Below are 25,478 nucleotides of genomic sequence, written 5' to 3' on the forward strand. Positions count from 1 at the left end.
AGGTTAGAAGGAAGAAGGTTAGGTTTAGAAAGTTTAGAAGGAAGTTATAGAATGCTAGGAGAAAACCGATAAGCATTAGATTCTTTCTGAGATTACAGAGCCTAAATTTAAACTAAATTATGATGTATTCTTAAGTGTGATAATTGGGGTAGATTACTGCTTCTTTGGCACTGGATTGATTGGAAATAGTAAATCCATAATATGGAAATGTGTACAAATTGAAAAAGTGAATGAATCGGGAAGCTGTGAGATCTTAAGACTAACTAGCACAGCTCACAGAAAAATCCCACCACTAATTGTGAATTTGTCCAGCCGTTCTGGAGAGCAATTTGGAACTATGCTTTAAAAGTTATCAAACTGTGCATACCCTGTGATCCAACAGTGTTACTCTGGGCTTATATCCCAAAGAGATTTTAAAGAAGGGAAAGGGACCTGCATGTGCAAGAATGTTTATGGCAGCCCTCTTTGTAGGGCCAGAAACTGGAAACTGAATGGATGCCCATCAATTGGAGAATGGATGAATAAATTGTGATATATGAATATTATGGAATATTATTGTTCTGTAAGAAATGACCAGCAGGTTGATTTCAGAAAGGCCTGGAGAGACTTACATGAACTGATGCTGAGTGAAATGAGCAGAACTAGGAGATCATTATATACTTTAACAATGATACTGTATGAAGATGTATTTTGATGGAAGTAGATATCTTTGACAAAGAGATGACAATGAACCTCTACATAGAATTCCCAATCCCTCTATTTTTGTCCACCTGCACTTTTGATTTTTTTTTCCACAGGCTAATGGTACACTATTTCAAATTCTGATTCTTTTTGTACAGCAAAATAACTATGGATATGTATACATATATTGTATTTAACTTAGATTTCAACATATTTAACATGTATTGGTCAATCTGCCATCTAGGGGAAGGGGTGGGGGGAAGGAGGGGAAAAATTGAAACAAAAGGTCTTGCAATTGTCAATGCTGAAAAATTATCTATGCATATATCTTGTAAATACAAAGGTATAATAAAAAAAGAAAGAAAGAAAGAAAAATCCCACCACTTATAGGGACAAATTCTGGGTCAAGTTTACCGACCTAGATCCCAAATTCTAGGCAGGGTCTACAATCCTGGCCATGTATTTTCTTTCAAATTCAGCTCTGGACACTCGTTGGAAGCTCCAAAAACTTAAAAAGGGTCCCCCAAACTCCTTTTGGGAATTGCTTATTGTGGCCTTTGAAGCAGATGGAGTAGAATGTTTGGAGGATTAGACAGAAGGCTCAGGCTTTGGACAGCACTTTAGTAGTGACCAGAACCAATGGTTCCCATCTCACTAAGGATGGGACACTGGTCCCTAGACTGTTCTTTTAAGTCCTCATGTTTGTGCAGTTTCCTGGACTCTGCCCTCTCTATAACTGCAAGGGACACTGGAAACAGGACTGTCCCCAGGGTGGATGTGCAGGAAGTATGAAGCTGACTATTCAGCTTCCTGCCACCTGAGACACTCAAGACTTAGACTGAATAGAGCCCTGGAGGAAATCTGTCTCCTTCCTTGAACATCTCTTTGGCTGAACCAAGGGTGACTTTGGATCTACAAGATAAGTCTATCTCCTTCTTGGTAGCTGCAGAATGCACTTAACTCTGTTCTGACCTCCTTCTCCTCAATCCCCTTGTTCTTAGAAGGCAAACCTTGAACAGGGAAATGCACAGGACCTTTGGTTTGTAATTATAAGGACTTCCTTATTGTCTGTCTTATTTGGTCTTCCATGAATGCCTGTGTCTTCTGCTTGTCTGAAACCTTATGCTTAGTTTGGTCCCATTTTTATGTTCTTTTCCCAGCTGGCACTCCTTGCCCCCATATACCTCACCCTTGTCTCCCCTTTCCAAAATCTTGTAAATTTAGAGGTTTGGGAAGATGGCATACTGGTTACCCTCAGCGCAACCCTCATCCTCATATGTCATATTCCATAGGACACCCTCACAAAACAATATCTTTTCAAGCCCCATTCAGAACTGTGTACATTCTCTCCATTCCCCATCCAGTCACTTAGAAATTGATGATTTTCCTTGGTGTGGCTGTATGTTGCCAGCTCTAGATACCCTCTTTTAGCTCTATTGCTGCATCCCTCTATGAAACCACCTGTGGACATTAGGTAGCTCCCTCCTTGAATGGGGATTCTGTCAGGAAACATCACTTTGAGATCTAAAGGGTCACCTTTCTTCAATGCCAACTTTAACCCTCCCCGACCTTGCCAAACTCTTCTATTTTTATGTTGTTATAAGACATGTGTCCTTGTGCAGTTCGTAGGCCCTGACCCTTGTCCTGTGGTGAGCTACTTTTTCAAAGTCCTTAATCTAGTCATTTCTGGCTGGCCTTCCTGCTTGTAGGCAGTAGCAGCTATAACCCTTTTAGTAAATGAGGCTTTCAAGATAGATCTTGGATAATTCCTTACTGTCTACACCCCATTTGTGTTCAGTGCATTTTCAAAGTAAAGGGATCTCAGAGGCTCTCTAGTGAGCGCCTAATCCCTTGACCTTACCCTAAAGACCTGCTCTATCCTCAATCCTGCTACACTATTTCCACTTTCACAGAACTCTCTATGCAGATTCCATGTCCTCCATGCTCAAGGGGCTGGAAAGAACAAGACCTCCTCACCTCCTGTGGGTCCCCTGTTAAACATGGTCCTCAAATTATGGACTTCCTCACCACTATACAGCTCCCTTTGGAGATTGCTGTCTTGCATTGTTAAGGGACTCTAGACGGACAACTCTTGAGTGTCCCATGGCAACTGGCTTGCTGATCAGGCTGCCCAGAGCACTGCCTTAGGGCTCTTTTCCATCTTCTATCTCCCAAATCACCCAAGGGGTCTCCAAAGCATTAGGAGTCACATTATCCCCACTCTCCCTGGTACCCTCAATCCTCAGGAAAGGTAGAGAAGTCTAACCAAACCTCCCACCTGCCTTCTCTGCAGTAGGATATCCCCGCCTGAGCATATGTTAAACATACCCTTTTTGATCTTCTCTATGGGAGACCCTTTAAAATGCATCATGATTAGAGATGGTCCCTGAATCAGGAACTGTGGCTTTTTGCTATCTCCTTACTATTTTTAACCCTTTTTTTTTTTTTTTTTTTAAATCACTTCTTTGTGGCTATCTATTGGGACTGGTGCAGGGAAGGCCCATTGGCAATCATGAGCTGTCCTCTTATTAGGGTGTGGTTTTTACTCACTAGCCCGATTCTCCATAGGTCCTTTCGTGCTTTATTTCTAGTGGCCAGTGACACCAAATACCTTCTTCATCTTAATCTCCTGTTAGCTCTGTTCTGGCAATCCTAACTCTATAAGGATAAGTTCCACTTCACCCTATGCATGAGGCAAGACTAACCTAAGTCTCACCAGCACCCCTTTTAAATACTCAGACTGCATAATACCTGAAAAAGATAATCTTCATGATCTGAAGATCGATATAGGCCTTATGGCTCTCCCCATTGAGATTGATAAATTCGGATTCATCTTCCTGGGACCTAAACTGAACAAGACAGAGATTAGAGACCAATTCAATAATTTATCAAATGGAGAGAAATACTGGGACCAGTTGATCCCAGGGCTAGACGAGACTATCATCTCAAAGAGTCTAGCCCTGAGTATCGGGGCAGCAAGCTTTTTATGGAATAACAAGAACAATGACATTACTGATATTCTAATGACATCTGAAATGGATAAACCTTTATCTTGTCAAACATTAAGGAATATCTACAAAACCTTTATCTCAAACATTAATGTTTGAGGGTATGGTTATAACCTAAGGCAGAATACGAAATAGGACAATTGGAGGAACTGGGTCACCCAATTAAAAGGGGACTTTGGCATAACATTCCCCCCTTTTTCTCTTGGAACTATTCAGATCTTTGAATTACCTTCCTCTAGGGGACTTTGGCATAACACTTGCTGTCCCCTTGTTTTGGGGGTTTTGAAATCTGGTAATGATGTTCCTTGTAGGATCCCTTTCAGGTGGTGATTGGTGAATTTTTTCTATTCTATTTTCCCTTCTTATTCTAATACTTTGGGACAATTTTCTTTAATTATTTTTGTATAATTATTGTATAATTGATATATTTTTTCAAGATTATAATAATAATTGTTATTATTATTATATGGAAGTCCTATTATTTTTGTTTTTTGTTCTTGATCTTTTTTTTTTAATCAGTTCTCCAGATCAGTTGTTTTTCTTATGAGATGTCTCACATTCTCTTTTATTTTTTTCATTCTTTATTTTCTGTTTTGTTATTTCTTAGTCCCTTATAACTCCAGTGGCTTGCCCTTGCCCTTTCCCTAGAATAATTTTCTTTAAGAGTCTGGATCTTTTCTAATTGGTTGACTTTCTTTGTATAATCTTTTTCTTTCTTAGATAATTTTTTAAAACGTTCTTCCTCAATCTCTCTCGTTTGATTTTTAAAGGCTTTTTAAAGTTGTTACATGATTTCTTTTTAAATAGGTAATCATCTGATGTTACTCTTTGATATAGGAAAGGCTGTTTTTACTTCAATAACTTCTTTTGAAGATGAGCCTTAGTCTTCCCTATTCCCGTGATTTTCTATGGTTCGGTTCTGTCATTTTGTATCAGATTGTTAGTGTAGTCACTTCTAGTCCTAAGGAATGGTGTCTCTAGGCTCAGGTCCTCCTTCAGTTCTCCCCTTTGGCCTGGAATCCAAACTAAGAACTCCATTCTCTTATAACTGCCTGGAGCCAGCAGCTTACCTCTCCCACTGCTCTTGCATTACCAGCCATGTCCTAGTTCTTTCTCACTCAGGACTGCATCTCAGCAGCACAGGTGGGCAGGTATTCCTTATCATCAGAAATTCCATGTCTTACAGAATCTTTCCTGACTCAGACTCCTTGACTCTTCACATGGTCTGGTAAGTGAAAGTTCTTGTTGCTAGAGCTGAGACTACTTTCCAACCCAGCTAACCCCAGGACTCCCACTGCTTGCTGTTTAAGTGGAATAGCTTGGGGGGGGTCCAAACTTTTGTCCTGATATCTTTTTTTTTCTTCCAGATCTTTTCTGATTGCCTCAGGAATATTACTCTTTTACTCCAACTCTTATTTGTTTTTACCCATTCTGTGTTTCCCTGTGTTGGAATTTTGCCTTGTTTGTGGGGGAAATCTGGAGAGTTTGGGTTTTTCTGACCTATTCTGCCATCTTCCCAAAATTCTTTCCTCTAACTTTTTCATTCTAGTGGAATTGGAAACCGAGTCTTGATTATGTGGTTCTCATGATACAATGAGTGTATTATGAGGAATTTCTTGAAATAAAAATTTGTTCATAAATCTTATCTTTAGCAGTCTTTATTTGCAAATGTTCAGAAAATCTCTCTTGGACATTTGTTTGTACTTCTTTTCTTTGTTTCCTACTACCTCATAGCTGAGAGACATAGTTTCTGAGTAGTTAATCATTTTACTAATAATACTAGCATATTACCATTAAAATGTGTCAGTGGCACTCTTTAATGCCAAATATGAGTTGTGGTGATGGACTCGCAGTTTAAGTATCCTTGGAAGAGTAGATATTCCTGAACATGGCAATCCATTTCTGAACCTATTATAGTCTGAAGTAGACCTATACTAAAGTGCTGGGGTAAGCTATTCAAAAAATTTATCCCCACCTATACTTGTGTAGTATACTAAGGGCTTCCCCATCAAGGTGGGGAGTGAAGAGTATTGAAAAGTTAATTCAGTCTCATTATTTGCAATAAGCTTTAGAGGGTAAGCCTTGAAATGAAGACTTTAGGGGAAAAAAAGGAGAACTCTGGACCTCTCCAAATTATTGGTTATTAATAAGTCAATTCCCTCAGGTGACATTTCATAATGTATTGATGCTTAGACTTGGAGTCCTGCCTTCTTATAGCCTTATTTTGAAGAAAACACTTTATAAACTATATTTTATTGTGCAAATATGAACTTTAATTATTGTAGCATCCAGCCTTATAAATCATATTAAATCACTTGATCTCAGTTTGCAGTATTTTATTGTAATACATGATTATATGCAAATTTTACATCTCTGCCTGAAAGCAGAGAAAATGTCAATAGCCCTGCTTTATCTCTGCGGTCCTCATTTTAATGTCATTCTTAGCCATTATCTAAAGCATACTTGTAGCATGAAAGGTGATGCTTTTTACATTGTATAGAAATAAAATGTAGGTATTTCTAACTTTCCAAAAATTAATCTACCCAAAACATTTCTTGGTGAGTCACGTTTTTCTATTGATTCTCTATATAAGCAGATAGCTTATTTACATAAAAAAAGCATTTTTTGGAGTATCGATGCTATAGAGTGAGATATCAACATGAATTCTTTCACAGTTGCTGCAAAATATAAATTTGGTTGTTTCATTATTTTTCTTTTACAAAAAAAGGGAAGTATTTCTCATAGAACACCTTTTTCTTTTCGTTATATTACTGTTATTATTTTATTTTGCAAAATCAAGTTTATGAGAAACAAATGTGGGTAAGTCATACAATTTTTTGACAAGCTGTTTCTTAAGACATGAACTCTCTGTGCTTGAGTGAATAAGTTAATTGGAGCAGCAAGGATTGGAAATGCATGGTGGAAAGTTAGTTTCAAAGTTAACTAGAGAGATGTCATATATAATCACTTTTCTCTCTAAAGAAAAATTCTATTTTTTTTTTGTGAAATGGGTAATGTTGCAAATTTCATTTGGGCTTACATATTATTTTTTCTTTTATTTAGGAAATGCATCGGAGATTTGAGAATGCTCCTGATTCTGCTAAAACAAAAGCTCTGCAAACTGTTATTGAAATGAAGGTGAGAACCTTAAAAAGTTCAGGTTTTCAGTTGATACAGAATACTACTTATCTTTTTAGAACTAATAAAAAGGGAAACCTTACAAATTTACTAATGAAGGGGAAAATTATTACCATTTGGTTAAAAATAAAGGTTGAATTATAAAATATATTAAAATAATGCAATTTTGTTATTTTTTTAATACAAGTGGTAATTAAATTAGGTTAAAAAGGTTACATAAGCACTTAATTATATTAATAATAACCAGTACAAAAGTACTTTTTATATAGAATCTCTTTTGATTTAAATGAATGGATTAGAATATTCATGTATTGTCTTTCCAAGTTGATTCATGGGATTCTATATATATTCCATGGTAGAAAGAATGATAAAATCATCTATTGCAACATGTAATTTAAAGAAGAGGAATCTGAGGCATGGAGAATTTAAATGACTTGCCTCTCTCCTAAAGAGCTGAAATTGGAACATAGGTCACCTGACTCCAAATCTAGTGTTAATTTTACAGCATCACTTCAATTATATGTAGCCTTCAACTTTTGTTTAAAAAAAAAAAAAAAAAAAAGAGCCAAACTTAGCATAGTTCCTGTTCACCCTCTTTATACATATTCTTTGATTTGGGGAAAATGTTTTATAGTTGGCATAGCAGTTTTTTCATTAAATAGTTGAATACTATTGTATTTTAATCTTTTGGTTTGAAAAATTTTTTAATTGATTAATTAGTGCTATCCATGGGGAACAGATTTCCTAATCAATGATATATTTATTTTAGTCCAGTCTTATATAGAAATATTCTCAGATGCATAATTAATGGAGCCTGGAATTAGAAGATTTGCTGGGAAGTCAAATAGGAGTAGAATTGAATATGAGTTTCATTAAAAAAAAAAATCTTCAAAAAATGATTTTGTTGGCCTCAGCTTTAACTTTTTCACCATCCATTACAGGCTGGAGATACTAACTCATTGACTATTAAAATGCAACCCTTTCATTGTACAGGTATTGAATCTTAGGTTCATTTGGTAAGAATGGGGTTCCATAGAGTCCGATTAAAAATTCTGCTAGTATTTTTTCTGTTAATGATTTCTGTTTCCTTAAAAACCAAAAGACTTCCTTAATTCCTTATTGATCTTTTTAAAAAAAAATCCCTATAACATTAATCATTTTTAAATTTATGATTTTATTAATTTATCTCTGCATGTTTTTCCTACATGTTTGCGAGATTTGTTATTTGCCAGTGTTATTGTGCTATTTAACTTTTCTTGTTTTGGAGTTTGGAATGTGCAGGGGTTTTTGTTGTTGTTGTTGTTTTTAAGTCTGTAACTTTGGCTTTTATGTAGAGAATATGCTCCTTTAACATTGTTGCCTTTTGCTTCTCTTCTGCCTGATGACAGTCTTTTTTTATTATTATAGCTTTTTATTTACAAGATATATGCATAGGTAATTTTTCAGCATTGACAGTTGCAAATCCTTTTGTTCCAGCTTTTCCCCTCTTTCCCCCCACCCCTTCCCCCAGATGGCAGGTTGATCAATACATGTTAAATATGTTAAAGTGTAAATTAAATACTATATATATATATATATATATATATATATATATATATATATATATATACATACATATATATACACACACACATGTCCAAACAGTTATTTTGCTGTACAAAAAAGAGTTGGACTTTGAAATAGTGTACAATTAGCCTATGAAGGAAATAAAAAATGCAGGCAGACAAAAATAGAGGGATTGGGAATTCTCCCAATGTAGTGGTTCATAGTCATCTCCCAGAGATCTTTCACTGGGTGTGGCTGGTTCAGTTCATTACTGCTCTATTGGAACTGATTTGGTTCATCTCATTGTTGAAGAGGGCCACATCCACTGATGACAGTCTTTTAATGTTAGAAATATATTAATCTAACTTCCCCTTCTTTGGAGAAACTCAATTGTGAATTCAATTTTTTCCTAATATGTAAATTGAGTTTTTAAACTCTGCCTTAAGAGTTATAAAATAGCTTAACCATATTGCTCATTTCTTCTTTTTTTGATTTTCATTTTTTTTTAAATCATTCTAGAATATCTTATTCCATGTTCTGCTAAGATTCCTTAGGATCTTGTTGCGTTAGGTTTTTTCCACTTTCCTTTGTCATATAATACTTGTTAAAGGAGTTATGTAATCTAATTTTAGGATCCTTTCTATTGATTTTATTTTCTCATGCTCCAAATTTCTATTGAATTTTCTTCCTCTCCAAATCATTTGTGTTTTAGCTTTTTTTTTGTTATTATCCTTTGTCACTCACTTTCTGACACTTTTCCTTTGGCTTGTGGTAGTATTTTTAGGAGTAGGTGGTAGAGCTACCTCAGCCTTTGTACTTTTGGGGATTGAGTATTTTTATGCCTTTGACCCTGTCCTAAGTAACATAATACTATTCAACAACTAAAACCATAAGACTTCTCACTCAGTTTTAATCCCATTTCCTTTTAGCCAGTTTAGTCTTCACTCTGGTCCACTTGCTCTTTCCTTTTTTAGCTCTCCTTTGTGCTTTCTTTGAAATGGCTGCTGCTTCAGAGAAAAAAAAAAAACTTTTTTTTTTTTTTTTTACAATTAATAAAGGTATTTTATTTCCTACCTACCCTATTGGAAAAATAAGAAAAACAATATTCTTTTAAGAAGTATGAGTAAGGCTAATTGTACAATATTTCGGAGTCCAATTCTTTTTGTACAGCAAAATAATGGTTTGGACATGTATGCTTATTTTGTATTTAATTTATACTCTAATATATTTAATATGTCTTGGTAATCCTGCCATCTAGGGAGTGGAGTGGGGGAAAAGGGGAAAAATTGGAACAAAAAGGTTTAGCAGTTGTCAATGCTGTAAAATTACTCATGCATATAACTTGTAAATAAAAAGCTATTAAAAAAAAAAGAAGTATGTGTAGTCAAGTTATTAATTCCCACAATGACCAAAAACATCTTATTGTGTACTCCAAGTTCATAATTTTTCTTTCAAAAAGAGCATACTTTACCACTGGTCTTGGTTGATCACTTTATCAATCAGAATTTTTAAGTCTTTAAGTTGTCTTAGCAATGTTGTGTATAAATAATTATTCTTTTGTTCGCTTCAGTGTGCATCTAGTTGTGACTGATTTTTTCAGTGTTCCACACAATATACTCTCTAAATTGGGGTGTCCTTAATTTAAGTCTTGTCCCAGGCAGGACATAGTATACCTCCCTTCTTACCCTTTCATCCCCAGTGTGACTGTGCAGAATCTGTCTGTTGCTTGTTTTGGATTGAGGCATGGGCACAATGTGGAACATACTAGAAATAATCTCTATATTAGGAGGGCGTCTGAATGTGGACCCAGAGACAAAACAGCTGGCCAGTTTGTGCATTCCTGCTGAAAGCATTGGAGACTGGTTTGGGAAAGGAATAGGGTGGGTTTGCTCCTTTAAGGATTGGCATTCTATAATGCTAATTTGTATGGATTTTACTTTAGTCTCTTCTCTACTTTCTATTATATGGTTTCAGCTGTAATTCCTATTAGATGTGACATAATTCTTTTTGGAGTCATTGGGGGTTGAGAATTAGTGGTGATTGAGAAGTTGTCTCCTCATAGTGTTGGTCCTTATCATTGTTGGCACTAATCTTGTCAGCACCACAGTATGATTTATATTTATATTCATTTAGGCTGAAGCAATTTATTTACCAAGATTCAGATTTTGAGTGATAATGATATATGTTCTGAGAAGTTAATAGTGACTTAAAAGGAAAATTCTAGTGACAAGAGCTTTATTTAGTTTGCTACAAGAAGCAACCTGCTTTTTATGAACTAGAAGCTATCTCTTCACCCCAAAATTTTAGATACAGAATTCAGAACCTTAGTGAGCAGTATATTCTAATTACATTATGATCACTGCATACTGTTTTTCAGCAAAGATTGAAACTTGGTTTTAATTGGAATGGTTTTGGGAGTTGCTATTATGTTTTTGTTTTTGTTTTTGTTTTAGATATAGGGAGGTAATGCATTGATTCAGAATTTTTTTTTTTAAACATCAGAGCATGTTACAATCTTCCACCTTAATACTTAAACATATATATAATCCTTTAAGTTATACACAGATATTTTCATCTTATCCTCATAACAAACATGGGAGGAAATTATTGTTACCCAGTGGACAGATGAAGAAGCCAAAGCAGTAAACAGTTAAGTGACTTGTCCAGAGTTGCTAAACTAGTGTCTGAGACTGGATTTGAACTCAGAATTTTTTAGACTAGGTCCCAGTGTTCTATGTGGTGCATATATATGTTTGCTTAGTAAGTGATTCCTGATTGACTAAGCAAGAGGTAAGGGAAGGGCTTTCTTGTAAATAATGAAAAATCTAATTTGATTATCCTTTTTGGAGGAGTAATTCAGCTTAATTAAAGTAGCATTTATTAAATAGCTATTGTTTGTTAAATGAGAGACAAAATATAGTGGCTAGAAAGTTGGCCTCTGAATCCGGAAGACCTGGGCTTGAGACCTGTCTTTGGTCATATCACTTAATCTCTCAGATGCCCTAGACAGCTCTTTAAAAACTTGAGTTTCAGAGAAGGCAGCACTTGCTTTGTAGGAGGTGATTTGTTACCTGGGAATTTCTAATAAAATGAAATTGGGGGGCGGAGCCAACATGGTGGAGAAGGCATACATGACTTTCTAAGCTCCTCTCCTTCCCTCACAACCAACTATTAAATTCAGCCTCAAAAATAGCGCTTGACTGCTAAAATTCATGAAGATTAGAAGCACACAATTTACCAGCCAAAGATAATCTGGAAGATCACCAGGAAAGGTTTGTCCTGAGAGGCCAGGAACAGACCAGCGCAGGCAGGGATAGGCTGGCGTCCAGAGCAGACCAGGGGTGGGGGTGATCTCTGTGGCTATAGAAGTTATAGAGAGGACTCTGTTATAGGCTAACTGCTCTGCCTTGATTACAAAGCAGTAAACCGGCAGAGAAATTAAAGCCTAAAACAGAGGGTACTCTAAAAAACGCCAGAACCTAACAAGATCTGGCTATAACCACTCAAAACCGGAAGTGATTCAGGCAGACCCGTAACATAGCCTTGCAGCCACATCCTGCTGTATGGGGCTTTTGCAGGGTAGTTACAAATCTGCACAGCAGAGGGGCACAGCCGGGGCAGCCTCTAATCTACACAATGTGGGGCTTGGTCTGGGGCAATAGAACTTCCCCAGCATGACTGTGCTTCTGGGGGGCAGAGACACTTCCTGCATGGCTATTCACTGCTTAGCCACTAATACCCATAGCCCCAGGGTGGGATTTGGCTTGGGGTAGTGAAACTTTCACTGCTCACTGTCTAGCCCCAGGGCAGTCGTTAACCCTCACTGCAGGGTTCTTTGCATGGTACTTTCCGGCTTGGCACTGCAGATGTGAATTACTTCCTGGTGGGGAACTCTTTCCCAGAGCACTCCAGTTCCTGGCTGCTCTTTGTAGCTGGTTGGCAGGACAGCTACCTGTCCATATATCTATCACTGCTCTGCAGAGGAAGCTGGTAGCCTCCTGGTCCTGAAGGCAGACCCTACAGGCTTTAAAAAAAAATGAGTAAAAAAATCAAAAGGACCATCAATAGCTTCTATACAGAAAGAGAGCAGCTTTTCAACCCTGAGGAGACTAATGGCAGACAGTCTCCAGACAACTGTTGGTCCCCAACACAAAAGGCTGTCCTAGAAGAGACTATTAAAAACCTTTAAAAGAGAACTAGAAGAAAAATGGGGAAAGGAAAGAGAAGCTATGCAAGAGAGCAACAACTTCATGAAATGTGAATTGGAAAAGCAAAAAAACTCCCAAGAAGTGCAGGGAAACAGAATTTGTGAATTGGAAAAAGAAAAGGACTCACTAAAAAAAAAAATTAGTGAAATGGAAAAAAATTCCATAGAGCAAAACAACTCATTTAAAAACTCAATTGGATATATACAAAAAGAAATAAAAAAAGCTATTGAAGAAAATAACTTACTAAAAATCAGAACTGAACAAATAGAAATGACTGATTCATTGAGACATCAAGAATCAGTCAAGCAAAACCAAAAAAAGAAAGCTTGGAAAAAAAATGTCAAATATTTACTTGGAAAAACAACAGACCTGGAAAGTAGATCTAGGAGAGATAACCTGAGGAACATGGTTCTACCCAAAAATTTTGATGAAAAAAAGAGCCTAGATACTATTTTACAGGAAATCATCAAAGAGAACTGCCCAGAAGTAATAGAATCGGAAGATGAAATAGGCATTGAAAGAATTCATCGAACACCTTCTGAAAAAGACCATAAAATAAAAACTCCAAGGAATATTGTTGGCCAAATTTCAGAATTTTCAGACTAAAGAAAAAAATATTACAAGCATTCAGGAAAGAACAATTCAAATACCGAGGTGCCACAATAAGGGTCACTCAAAATCTGGCTGCCTCAACATTAAAGGATCGAAGGGCCTGGAATCTGATATTCCGAAAGGAAAAAGAACATGGATTACAGCCAAGAATAAACTACCCAGCTAAGCTGAGCATTTTTTTCCATGGAAGAAGATGGACATTTAATGAAACAGAGGAATTCCATTTGTTTCTAAGGAAAAAGCCAGAGTTAAACAAAAAATTTGATCTCTAACCATAGGACTCAAGAGAAACAGAAAAAGGTAAAAGGAACTCTTGAGAACTGTTTTTCTGTTGTGGATATACATAAAAACTACATGTATAATTTGAGTTTACTGATATAACATTAAAAAGGGAAGTAGAAATAGAAAGGGGATATTGTCAGGAAAAGGGAAAAGGGGAGATAAAAAGAGGGAAACTACATCTCACAATGAGGTAAAGGAAACCTATTATATCTGAGGAAACTTAGAGACAGGGAGGAACATTGTGTGAATCTTACTCTCATCAGAGTTTTCTCAAAGAGGAAAAATTGACATTTGTTTTACAGAGAATCTTCTCTCATCTAATTAAAAAGTGGGAGAGGAAAGGGGAAAAGAAAAAAGATTAATAAGGGAAGGGTACAAGAAAGGGGAAGGGATTCAAAGGGGGGAGGGATCCTAAAGAGGGAGAGCTGTGGGACTCATAAGTTTAATACTAGGGAAGGGGGGGTAAGGAGGGGTAGAAAAAAGAAAAGCATAATCTGGGGTTATTGGGATGGCAGGGAATTCAGAATTAGTAATTTTAACCCGTAAATGTGAATGGGATGAACTCTCCCATAAAGCGGAGGCGGATAGCAGACTGGATTAAAAGCCAGAACTCTACAATATGTTGTTTACAGGGAACACATTTAAAATAGGGAGATATATACAGAGTAAAGGTAAAAGGCTGAAGCAGAATCTATTATGCTTCAGGTGAAGTCAAAAAAGCAGGGGTAGCCATGCTAATGTCAGATCAAGCAAAAGCAAAAACTGATAGAATCAAAAGAGATAAGGAACGAAACTATATCTTGCTAAAGGGTAATATAGACAATGAAGCTATATCAATACTAAACATATATGCACCAAGTGGTATGGCATCTAACTTCCTAAAGGAGAAGTTAAGAGAGTTGCAAGAAGAAATAGACAGCAAAACTATAATAGTGGGAGATCTCAACCTTGCACTCTCAGAATTAGATAAATCAAACCACAAAACAAATAAGAAAGAAATTAAAGAGGTAAATAGAATATTGGAAAAATTAGATATGATAAATCTTTGGAGAAAACTGAATGGTGACAGAAAGGAGTATACTTAATTCTCCATGGAACCTATACAAAAATTGACCATATATTAGGACATAAAGACCTCAAAATTAAGTGCAGGAAGGCAGAAATAGTAAATGCTTTCTTTTTAGACCACAATGCAATAAAAACTACATTCAACAAAAACTTAGGGGTAAATAGACTAAAAAGTAATTGGAAACTAAATAATCTCATCTTAAAGAATGATTGGGTGAAACAGCAAATTATAGACACAATTAACAATTTCACTCAAGATAATGACAACGATGAGACAGCATACCAAAATTTGTGGGATGCAACCAAAGCAGTAATAAGGAGAAATTTTATGTCTTTAGAGACTTACTTGAATAAAATAGAGAAAGAGAAGCTCAATGAACTGTGCTTGCAACTTAAAAAGCTAGAAAAAAGACCAAATTAAAAATCCCCAATCAAATGCTAACTTTGAAATTCTAAAATTAAAAGGAGAAATTAATAATATTGAAAGTAAAAAAACTATTGAATTAATAAATCAAACTAAGAGTTGATTTTATGAAAAAACCAGTAAAATAGATAAACCTTTGGTAAATCTGATTAGAAAAAGGAAAGAGGAAAATCAAATTGTTAGTCTTAAAAATGAAAAGGGGGAACTTTTCACCAATGAAGAAAAAATTAGAGCAATAATAAGGAGTTATTTTGCCCAACTTTATGCCAATAAATTTGGTAACCTAAGTGAAATGGATCACTACTTCCAAAAATATAGGCTTCCGAGATTAACAGAGGAGGAAGTAAATTGCTTAAATAGTCCCATTTCAGAAAAAGAAATAGAAGAAGCTATTAATCAATTCCCTAAGAAAAATCCCCAGGACCAAATGGATTTACATGTGAATTCTAACAAACATTTAAAGAACAATTAGCCCCAATGCTATATAAGCTATTTGAAAAAATAGGGAATGAAGGAGTCCTACCAAATTCCTTTTATGACACAGACATGGTACTGATACCTAAACCAGGTAGGTTGAAAACAGAGAAAGAAAATTATAGACCATTCTCCCTAATGAATATTGATGCTAAAATCTTAAATAAAATATTAGCAAAAAGACAATAGAAAATCATCCCCAAGATAATACACCATGATGAAGTAGGATTTATACCAGGAATACAGGCCTGGTTCAATATTAGGAAAACTATTAGCATAATTGACTATATCAATAACCAAATTAACAAAAACCATATGATTATCTCAATAGATGCAGAATAAGCATTTGATAAAATTCAACATCCATTCCTAATAAAAACACTTGAGAGGATAGGAATAAATGGAGTTTTCCTCAAAATAGTCAGGAACAAATATTTAAAACCGTCAGTAAGCGTCATTATGCAATGGGGAAAAACTGGAACCTTTCCCATTAAAATCAGGAGTTAAGCAAAGTTGTCCACTATCACCATTGTTATTCAATATTGTATTAGAAATGCTAACCTCGGCAATAAGAGTCAAGAAAGAGATTAAAGGAATTAGAGTAGGTAATGAGGAAACCAAACTATCACTCTTTGCAGATTATATGATGATATACTTAGAGAACCCCAGAGATTCTACTAAAATACTATTAGAAATAATTCATAACTTTAGCAAAGTTGCAGCATATAAAATAAATCCACATAAATCCTCAGCATTTTTATACCAACAAAATCCAACAGCAAGAGATACAAAGAGAAATTCCATTCAAAATAACTGTCGATACCATAAAATATTTGGGAATCTATCTACCAAAGGAAAGTCAGGAGTTATATGAGCAAAATTACAAAAAACTTTCCACACAAATAAAGTCAGATTTAAATAATTGGAAAAATATTAAGTGCTCTTGGATAGGCTGAGTGAATATAATAAAGATGACAATACTCCCTAAACTAATCTATTTATTTAGTGCTATACCAATCGAACTTCCAAGAAAATATTTTAATGATCTAGAAAAAATAAGAACAAAATTCATATGGGAAGAACAAAAGGTCGAGAATCTCAAGGGAATTAATGAAAAAAAAAATCAAATGAAGGTGTCCTAGCTGTACCTGATCTAAAACTATATTATAAAGCAGCAGTCACCAAAACTATTTGGTATTGGCTAAGAAATAGATTCATTGATCAGTGGAATAGGTTAGGTTCACAAGACAAAATAGTCAACTATAGCAATCTAGTGTTTGACAAACCCAAAGATCCTAACTTTTTGTATAGGAATTCATTATTTGACAAAAACTGCTGGGAAAAGTGGAAATTAGTATGGCAGGAATTAGGCATGGACCCACACCGTTTACCAAGATAAGATCAAGGGTCCATGATTTAGGCATAAAGAACGAGATTATAAATAAATTAGAGGAACATAAGATAGTTTACCTCTCAGACTTATGGAGGAGGAAGAAATTTGTGACCAAAGATGAACTAGAGATCATTATTGATCACAAAATAGAAAATTTTGATTATATCAAATTAAAAAGCCTTTGTACAAACAAAACTAATGCAAACAATATTAGAAGGGAAGCAACAAACTGGGAAAACATTTTCACAGTTAAAGGTTCTGATAAAGGCCTCATTTCTAAAATATATAGAGAATTGACTCTAATTTATAAGAAATCAAGCCATTCTCCAACTGATAAATGGTCAAAGGATATGAACAGACAATTTTCAGAGGATGAAAGTGAAACTATTTCCACTCATATGAAAGAGTGTTCCAAATCACTATTGATCAGAGAAGTACAAATTAAAACAACTGTGAGATACCACTACACACCTGTCAGATTGGCTAAGATGACAGGGAAAAATAATGATTAATGTTGGAGGGGATGTGATAAAACTGGGACACTGATGCAGTGTTAGTGGAGTTGTGAATGAATCCAACCATTTTGGGGAGCAATCTGGCATTATGCCCAAAAAGTTATCAAACTGTGCATACCCTTTGATCCAGCAGTGCTACTACTATCCCAAAGAGATACTAAAGAAGGGAAAGGGACCTCTATATGCCAAAATGTTTGTGGCAGCCCTGTTTGTAGTGGCTAAAAACTGGAAACTGAATGGATGCCCTTCAATTGGAGAATGGTTGGGTAAATTGTGGTATATGAATGTTATGGAATATTATTGCTCTGTAAGAAATGATCAGCAGGATGACTACAGAGAGGCTTGGAGAGACTTACATGAACTGATGCTAAGTGAAATGAGCAGAATCAGGAGATCATTATAACAACGATACTGTATGAGGATGTATTCTGATAGAAGTGGATTTCTTCGACAAAGAGATCTAACTCAGTTTCAATTGATCGATGGTGGATAGAAGCAGCTACACCCAAAGAAAGAACAGTGGGAAATGAATGCAAACTGTCTGCATTTTTTGTTTTTCTTCCCGGTTATTTTTACCTTCTGAATCCAGTTCTTCCTGTGCAACAAGAGAACTGTTCGGTTCTGCACACATATATTGTATCTAGGATATACTGTGACATATTTAACATGTATAGGACTCCTTGCCATCTGGGGGAGGGGATGGAGGGAGGGGAAAAGTCGGAACAGAAGTGAGTGCAAGGGATAATGTTATAAAAAATTACCCAGGCATGGGTTCTGTCAATAAAAAGTTATAATTATTAAAATAAATAAATAAAAATGAAATTACAGAACCAGTCTCTGTCCCTTGTCTCTATGTTTTAGTCCTCATCCCTATTCTAATAATATCTCCTCTTTAGTTTCGACTTCAACCTTGTTTACCACCTTAGATTCTTCCTTTTGCTGTTCTGTTTGATAATCTGCTTGTATTTGCACCAAAATCCCTCATATCTTCAGATGTTCTAAGCCATATTTCTTTTATTCTGAAATTGTGGAATATGAGTATAATGATTTTATGCAGTAAGAAATGGTGAATCTGGGATGTTTTAATGAAACTTAGTAAGACATATGAACTGATACAGAGCTGAGAAGGGAGAACAAGAAAATGAAAACATTCCATTGATCTTCCTTTAAAAAAAGAAAAAAAAAACTAACCCAAATCCTAGTACCCATAGTTTTGAATATTATTATTTTTTGTGAAATGTGCCAATCTCTATTTGTATTTTTTTTTTTTAGCCCTTATCCTTGGATACTTTTGACATTTTATTTTTCCAAGTTAATATTATTTTATTGCAAAGTATGTCTGGTGATTTTGTTGACTCCAATCCACCTACTAAAGTGATATTCTTTAAGTAATCAACTTCCTTAAGTCACCATGTCATTCCCCTAGTCAGAAAACTCTAATGGCTCTCTTTTACTTATAAAAGCAAATACAAACTCTTCTGTTTGGCATTTACAGATCTTTATAACCTGGTGCCACCGTTTATTACCTTATTTCACATTATTTTTCTTTATACACTATAGTCTTTGGGGGCAAAATGATTGTTTGAGTGTTCCTTATATTTGACACACCATCTCTTCTTTTTGTATTTTTTCACAGACTTTCTTTTTTGCCTAGATTTTTTTCTTTTTTTTGAGACATTGTGGTGCACTGGAATGAACTCTGGTTATTCACAAGAGACCTGGGTTTAAGTCCCATCTATGACACTAATTGCATGAATATAGTCAAATTACTTAACCTCTCTGACCTTTTATGGTTTTCTCTGTAAAATGAATACAGTAATACCTATAGTACTTAACTCACAGGATTATTGTAAGATTCTAATGGCATATAAAGCCATTTCTGAATGGCTTTATGAATCTTAAAATTTCTATGTAAATTTCGGTTATTACTGCCTTCCTCATCATTCATTCCTTGTATCTTCTTTCTTAGCATCTAGTATGGAGGTCTTCACAGAGTAGGAATTATTATGTCCTTGTTGTATTCAAATATGATTGAATGAATTTTGCTTGTTAATCTACTTAAGGGATTCTTAATTTGACTTATTTTAACCACATGACTGTTCCATGCTTGTCAGGACTCAAAAATATCCTCAATGGAGCGTGGGCTCCGAGATTTGGAGGAAGAAATCCAGATGCTGAAATCCAATGGAGCTTTGAGCACAGAAGAACGTGAGGAAGAAATGAAACAAATGGAAGTATATCGCAGCCATTCCAAATTTATGAAAAACAAGGTAATGGGATGTCACTTTCAATCTCCCTAAATAATTTACTGCATTGGGAAGAACATAAGATGTCTTCCTTACTAATCAAAGAGAGCAGTTTTGTACCCTATTTTTATATTGCTTAAGAAAAGCATAAATATTAATTTCAGGCTCTGAAATTAACTCAGTGTTGAGTACAGAATTGCTGAATGGATACAATTATTAATTGATGTGATGTATTAATGCATTTTCAAAAAAAAAAATTACCCTCATGTGGCTTAGTGTACATTTGAAAAATTCAGCATTTCTCAATTTTTTCAGGAGATTCGGACTGACTTAGGAACGTATCTATCTATGCCTTCCTCAGTTTATGACAATATAATGTTTTAATTTTCTTGTAAATTATTACAATGCTCAATAGCCTGGAATCATTTTTCTAAGGAAAACTACATCCTCTTGAGAGGAAGTTTCATTTAATGGGCTATTTATCTCCATTCTCATTCTGTCTAGTTACTGGAGTATTACATAGCAAAATATGTAGTAACAAGGCATACCAGTTTTCAGTCAATGCAGGCATGGTTATTCTAGCTTAAGGCCCCCAAACATTGCACTTTGATTGATCTAAATACTAGAAGACTAATTAGAATGACTAGCTAGTTGGAATTTGAAATATTTGGGAATAAATTAATGACACAAAGCAATTGGAAAGCAGAGTTTTTCTTTGTAGAGTGTGATTATTCCACTATAGTTCCCCATTTCTTTTTTTTTTCATAAAACATAAGTAATCATTAGATCCAAGGAATCTCTCTGAAAAAAAGAAAAAAAAAGGAAACATAGAAAGAACACAGAAAGATTTGTTTCTCCAAATCTTGCTTTTGGCAAATATCTTGTTCCTCATTACTTACCCCCTGTATTTAATTTTTGTTTTCCTATAACAAATTTTTTTTCCCTTGTGACATTTGTATTCTCTTGGCTCTTCTTGTTGCCCCTAGCTTAACTATGTCACCCATAACTAGCCTAGAAATATATATTTATGATTTGTTACCTTATATATCAAATAAATTAATATTTATAAAAATGCTTAGTATAGTGCCTACTAAGCAGTAGGTAGTTAATAAATGCTTATTCCCTACCTTCCTTCATTTTATATTGCTTATAAATTTGTTTTCAATCACTTTTGAATTTAAACATTCATAGTTCCAGTTTTTTAGTAGTTTTGGTTTTAATGACCTTATTTGGAAGGAAAGGTAATTGCAGTTATTTATGTATTGGTGAATAATCAGTGTAAATTGTATATCATTTTTTGATAAATCCTTTCCTACGATCCCTTCAAATACTAGTAAATGAGCAGAATAGGCTTGAGTGGTTTTTGTTTTTGTTTTTTAACTTTTTCTTTATAACTTTTCTTAATTTGAATTCCTGCCCTGGCCTTGAAACAGATAATTAATTAGAAGATATATAAAACTGATTGAGAAGTGAAAAAAGAATAACAATGTCGTGACAGGTAGAGCAACTGAAGGAGGAGCTAAGTGCGAAAGAGACTCAAGGGGAAGAGCTGAAAAAGAAAGCGGCTGGTCTCCAGGCTGAGGTCTTTGCCGTAAGATTTATCTCTGTGTGTGCAGTGACCCCTTCCTAAAGTGGGACTCTGCTAGCTCTTGGCTTTCTGGGTGGTTCATGCTTCATTTCTCTTGTGGTCAACAGCTGTACCAAATATTAGCACTAACCAGCCTCCTCTGCTTTTTAACCAATGTCTGTTTCAACCAGCTGAAAATATGCTTGGGGAACATGTACATGGTGATTTGATGTTACTTTTTGTGAGATTCCATTAAGAGTGTTATGAATCTCTTTTCTTCTGAAATTTTCCTGTATATAAATAGTATTGAGTAATTGGGATTTCTCTTGTCTTAGATGCAAAAGTGTGGATATCTCCTGCTTTCAGAAATTTTAGTCTATCTCATGGTAAAGATGATAGACATTTGAAATTATCAAGTAAAATATTTTCCTTGCTTTGTGGTCATTAGTTAACAAAACTCCTGTTAGATTTTAGTTACCCAGCATTATTTTCCCTTAGAACAAGAGATTAAAAACCTCAATCAGGTTGCCTTGAATTACAGTAGTTAATGAAGGACAACTTGGGGCTGTCTATTTATTGTCTTTTTGAAATAGAACATGATTCTAATTATAAAAACTACTTAAGTTAAAATATTAGGGAGAAGATGCTGAAAGTATATGAACCTTTTTTTGTTTGTAACAAATTACCAAATAAAGAATTGTGGGGCTTAGAAGTCTAATTTTCAGACTTAACCAGATGTGCAAGAAAATCCTATATTGTGTTGAGGAGAAAGATAATAAAAACTTTTTTTTTGTAATAGTGTGGTTTTTCCTTTTGCTTTCTTTTTTCTCCTGTTTTAAAAAGGACCATTAATGATATTTAAAATCTATGTAATAATTCAGATGATACAAAACTGATTATGGTTCTTTTGAATTCCCTTTTGTCACTGTATCTCTGTTTCTTTCTTTCTGAATAGGTAGATGTGATTCAAACTTACACATAAGAACTATTCTCATTTGTCTTTCCTTGATACTATTAACTCTATATTGTGACTAGTTATTGATCTTAATAGAAATAAAATGCACTTAAAACATACTTTCTACTAAAGAGAGGTAGTTAAAAGTAAAACATTCCCAGAGCTTTCTTTAATTTTTATTTCATTTCCTTTACTAAAATCCAAGTTTTGAACGAAAGCAAAATGCATTTAAAAATATTATTTTAGATTTTTTTTTTGGTCTTTTCATGAAAAGGAGAGGGTAATAAACACATAAGATTTCTGTCTGGCTTTATGTTTTAAGTATGCAAACAGATGGGATTGGAGAGATCAGGTAATTGCTTAATTTAATAATGGAAATTCAGAGGAGAATAAGATACACTCTTTCTATTTGGTTTAATTTTATACTACAGGAGACATAAATCTCAAATTGTAAATATGAATTGTTGACAACCATGCTTTTTACTTCGTTATAATTTTTCTTCTCTTTTTTTATGAGAGCTACTTGATTAAAAAAAACTACTGGTATTTAAAAAAATTTTTTTAAATACTTTCAGTTTAAATACTTGTTAGCTATATTTAAAAGTAACTGAAAAAAGTAAAATTAAATTAAATATAAAAATAATTTAAAGCATCACCACTTGGGAATGAAAGAGCTGCTTGATTTCCTTCTTTGCTGCATCTTTTATAAGCTTTTGTTTCACATTTTGGGATATGTGAATGTCTGACCCTGCTACCCTGACTTGTGAAAGAGAAAGGTGGTGATATATTGTTTATTAATAATCTCTCATGTCTTATATTTAGTTCAGATTTCTTTTTTATTCCTTTTATATTCATTTTCTTGGCAAGTAGACAGAGAAAAGGAAACTCAGACTTAAATAGTTATTTTTTTCTAATCTTTTAATGGGTTGCAACAAAAAAGAATTACAGGTAGTGTTATAGAAGGAACAATTGGGCTTGGACAGAGAACATCTGATCTGATCTAACCTCTGTTTTTATAGTTTATTAGCTGTTTGGCTCTGGGCTCTATGAGTTTCAGTTTGTTCATGTTTATCATATTCATAAGGGGGTGAAAATGCTCACTCTACCCATGTAGGTATTGTGGTGAAGAAAGTAATTTGTAAAGAATAATTATGTAAATCCAAGTTATTTTTGTTTATAGAATAATTTTGCAGGACATATTTTTATTTACTTTGATATTGCAGATTATTAAGAAAAATTACATTTAAATTTCTGTCTTGTGATTTGTAAAATATTCTGATTGGAAATGATTCTCTTTTCCCTTTCTTCCTCATTGAATTTCATTTTCTTCTCCAGATTGGTCAGGTGAAACAGGAACTGTCTCGAAAGGACACAGAACTCTTAGCCTTACAGACAAAGCTAGAAACACTTACAAATCAGTTTTCAGACAGTAAGCAACACATTGAAGTGCTAAAGGAATCATTGACTGCAAAAGAGCAGAGAGCTGCCATCTTACAGACAGAGGTAAATCTTCTTGTTGATGTTTTCATATTGTTTCATTTGCTCATTGTAACTTTTTTTTATTTATCTATTTGTCTTAAGCAAGTCATTTAATTTCTTAGGATCTTAGGTTCTTCATCTGTAAAATAGAAAGGTTGAACAAATGGCCTCCAAGATACTTTCTAGCTCCAAATATATGATCTTATAATCCCATGTCATTGTCAACATCTAGCCAGGCTAATTATCGAGCCTCATCCCCATTCAGTTGGCCAATGAGATTTTGAATCCTTTGGTCTTAGTAACACATTAAACAAAACAAATTATGAAGTGACCCCTAATGTTGAGTTTTTCCCCCTTCTTCTGCATTAGTAGATCTGTTGAAATGCTAAGTATAAAATGCTTATACATTGACATAGAAGGTGATTTATTCATTACTAGAGGAACAAAGCCATACCAATGTTGATCATCTTGGTATAAAAGGAAATGAGGTTTAAGGAAGTTCCAGGTAAATGGAAGAAATAGTTCTGTGATTCTCTTTAATGTTTTTCCTAAACTATTGTTTTAAAATTTATGCCTATTCTCTTTTCTGTCCAGCAACCCAACTTTTGTAACAGATTTTTAAAAAGGAGGGGAAAAAAAGCAGTTTAGCTAAATCAACCAACCATTATGTGATCCCACCCAGGAAGTATAAATAAGAGTCTCACTGTGAAGATAACTAGATTGTATTTGCCAAAACCTCTTACAAGAATGACTGCATTACAAGAGAACTGTATAGATCTGCATACATATATTATATCTAATATATACTTTAACATGTTTAACATGTATGAGACTGCCTGCCATCTAGGGAAGGGGTGGAGGGACGGAAGGGAAAAGTTGGAACAGAAGTGAGTGCAAGGAACAATGTTGTAAAAGTTACCCATGCATATGTTCTGTCAATAAAAAGCTATAATTTAAAAAAAAAAAAAAAAAAAGAATGCGTCAAAGCAGGAGAAATTTGAAGTTACAAAGGCAGGAAATGATTCTTCAAGAGACAGACTTCTGGAAGAAGGGTATAAATAGGATCAAGGGATTAAGTATAAGGGTTTGACAAGTAGAAGGGTCACCTTTTACTCAGAGACTAGATCAGAGGAAAAAGGAAGAATGATGTTGGGGTGATTTTTAAGGGTAGAGTTGAGCAGAGGGAGTTAGAGAAAAATAGTCTTAATTTTATATATTAAGAAGACTGAACTTCATATTTTTTCCTTCTGTTCTAACGTAGCACAAATAAAAATATATCAGAAAAAACAAAAACAAAGAATGACCGCATAAAGGAATTCTGAGAAGAACTAAGGGTTTCCTCAGCTAAATTGGGAATCTCCTTAGTGATTCAGGGGATTGAGCCAGAAATACCTGAGTTCAACTCTGGCCTCAAACTCTTGCTAACTGTGTGACCCTGGTAACCTCTTTTTGCTTTAATTCACTGGACAAGGAAATGGCAGCCCGCTCCAGTGTCTGCCCAGAAAACCTTTTGGACACTAGGGTCCATAGGGTCATGAAGAGTCAAACACAACTGAATCAGCTGAATCAACAAGAAGCCATGTTAAACTTTATAAAAATTTTAAGTTATTTAGACTGTAAAGTTATGTAAAGTGATACTCTAAGACTTGAATGTGAGTCTTAAGGGAAGGAAGTATGCCTGGGTTTGAAAGGGTAAGAATTGGACTAGATGACATAAGTGATTCCTTCTAATTCTTAAATTCTGTGATTTTATGATATAAAGAAATCATTACAGTGAGGAGACAGAAGAGACAAAAAGCAGTCTTAGCTTATACATACTTAATCTCATTGCCAAGAAGAGATGTGGCAAGCGAAGGATAATTTAGTTTACAACATACTAAATC

The 25,478-nt window shown here is 34.7% G+C and overlaps 1 protein-coding gene across 12 annotated transcripts in view; it reads left to right on the forward strand.

The window, feature by feature from the left end:
• ERC1 (ELKS/RAB6-interacting/CAST family member 1) overlaps positions 1-25,478 on the forward strand; it is a 339,530-nt gene that overhangs the window by 84,325 nt on the left and 229,727 nt on the right. For 5 of the 12 annotated variants that reach the window (XM_031939571.1, XM_031939572.1, XM_031939574.1 and 2 more), the window contains exons 4-6: positions 6,753-6,827; positions 19,463-19,618; positions 23,452-23,619. In XM_031939571.1, the coding sequence (XP_031795431.1) occupies positions 6,753-6,827; positions 19,463-19,618; positions 23,452-23,619 (399 nt within the window). Of the gene's footprint in view, positions 1-6,752; positions 6,828-19,462; positions 19,619-21,092; positions 21,186-23,451; positions 23,620-25,478 lie in introns of all 12 variants that reach the window. The other 7 variants (XM_031939566.1, XM_031939573.1, XM_031939569.1 and 4 more) reach the window with 2 other exon arrangements.

The sequence above is a fragment of the Sarcophilus harrisii genome, chromosome 5 (assembly GCF_902635505.1).
Source record: "Sarcophilus harrisii chromosome 5, mSarHar1.11, whole genome shotgun sequence".
In the NCBI taxonomy this organism is placed as follows: Eukaryota; Metazoa; Chordata; class Mammalia; order Dasyuromorphia; family Dasyuridae; genus Sarcophilus; species Sarcophilus harrisii.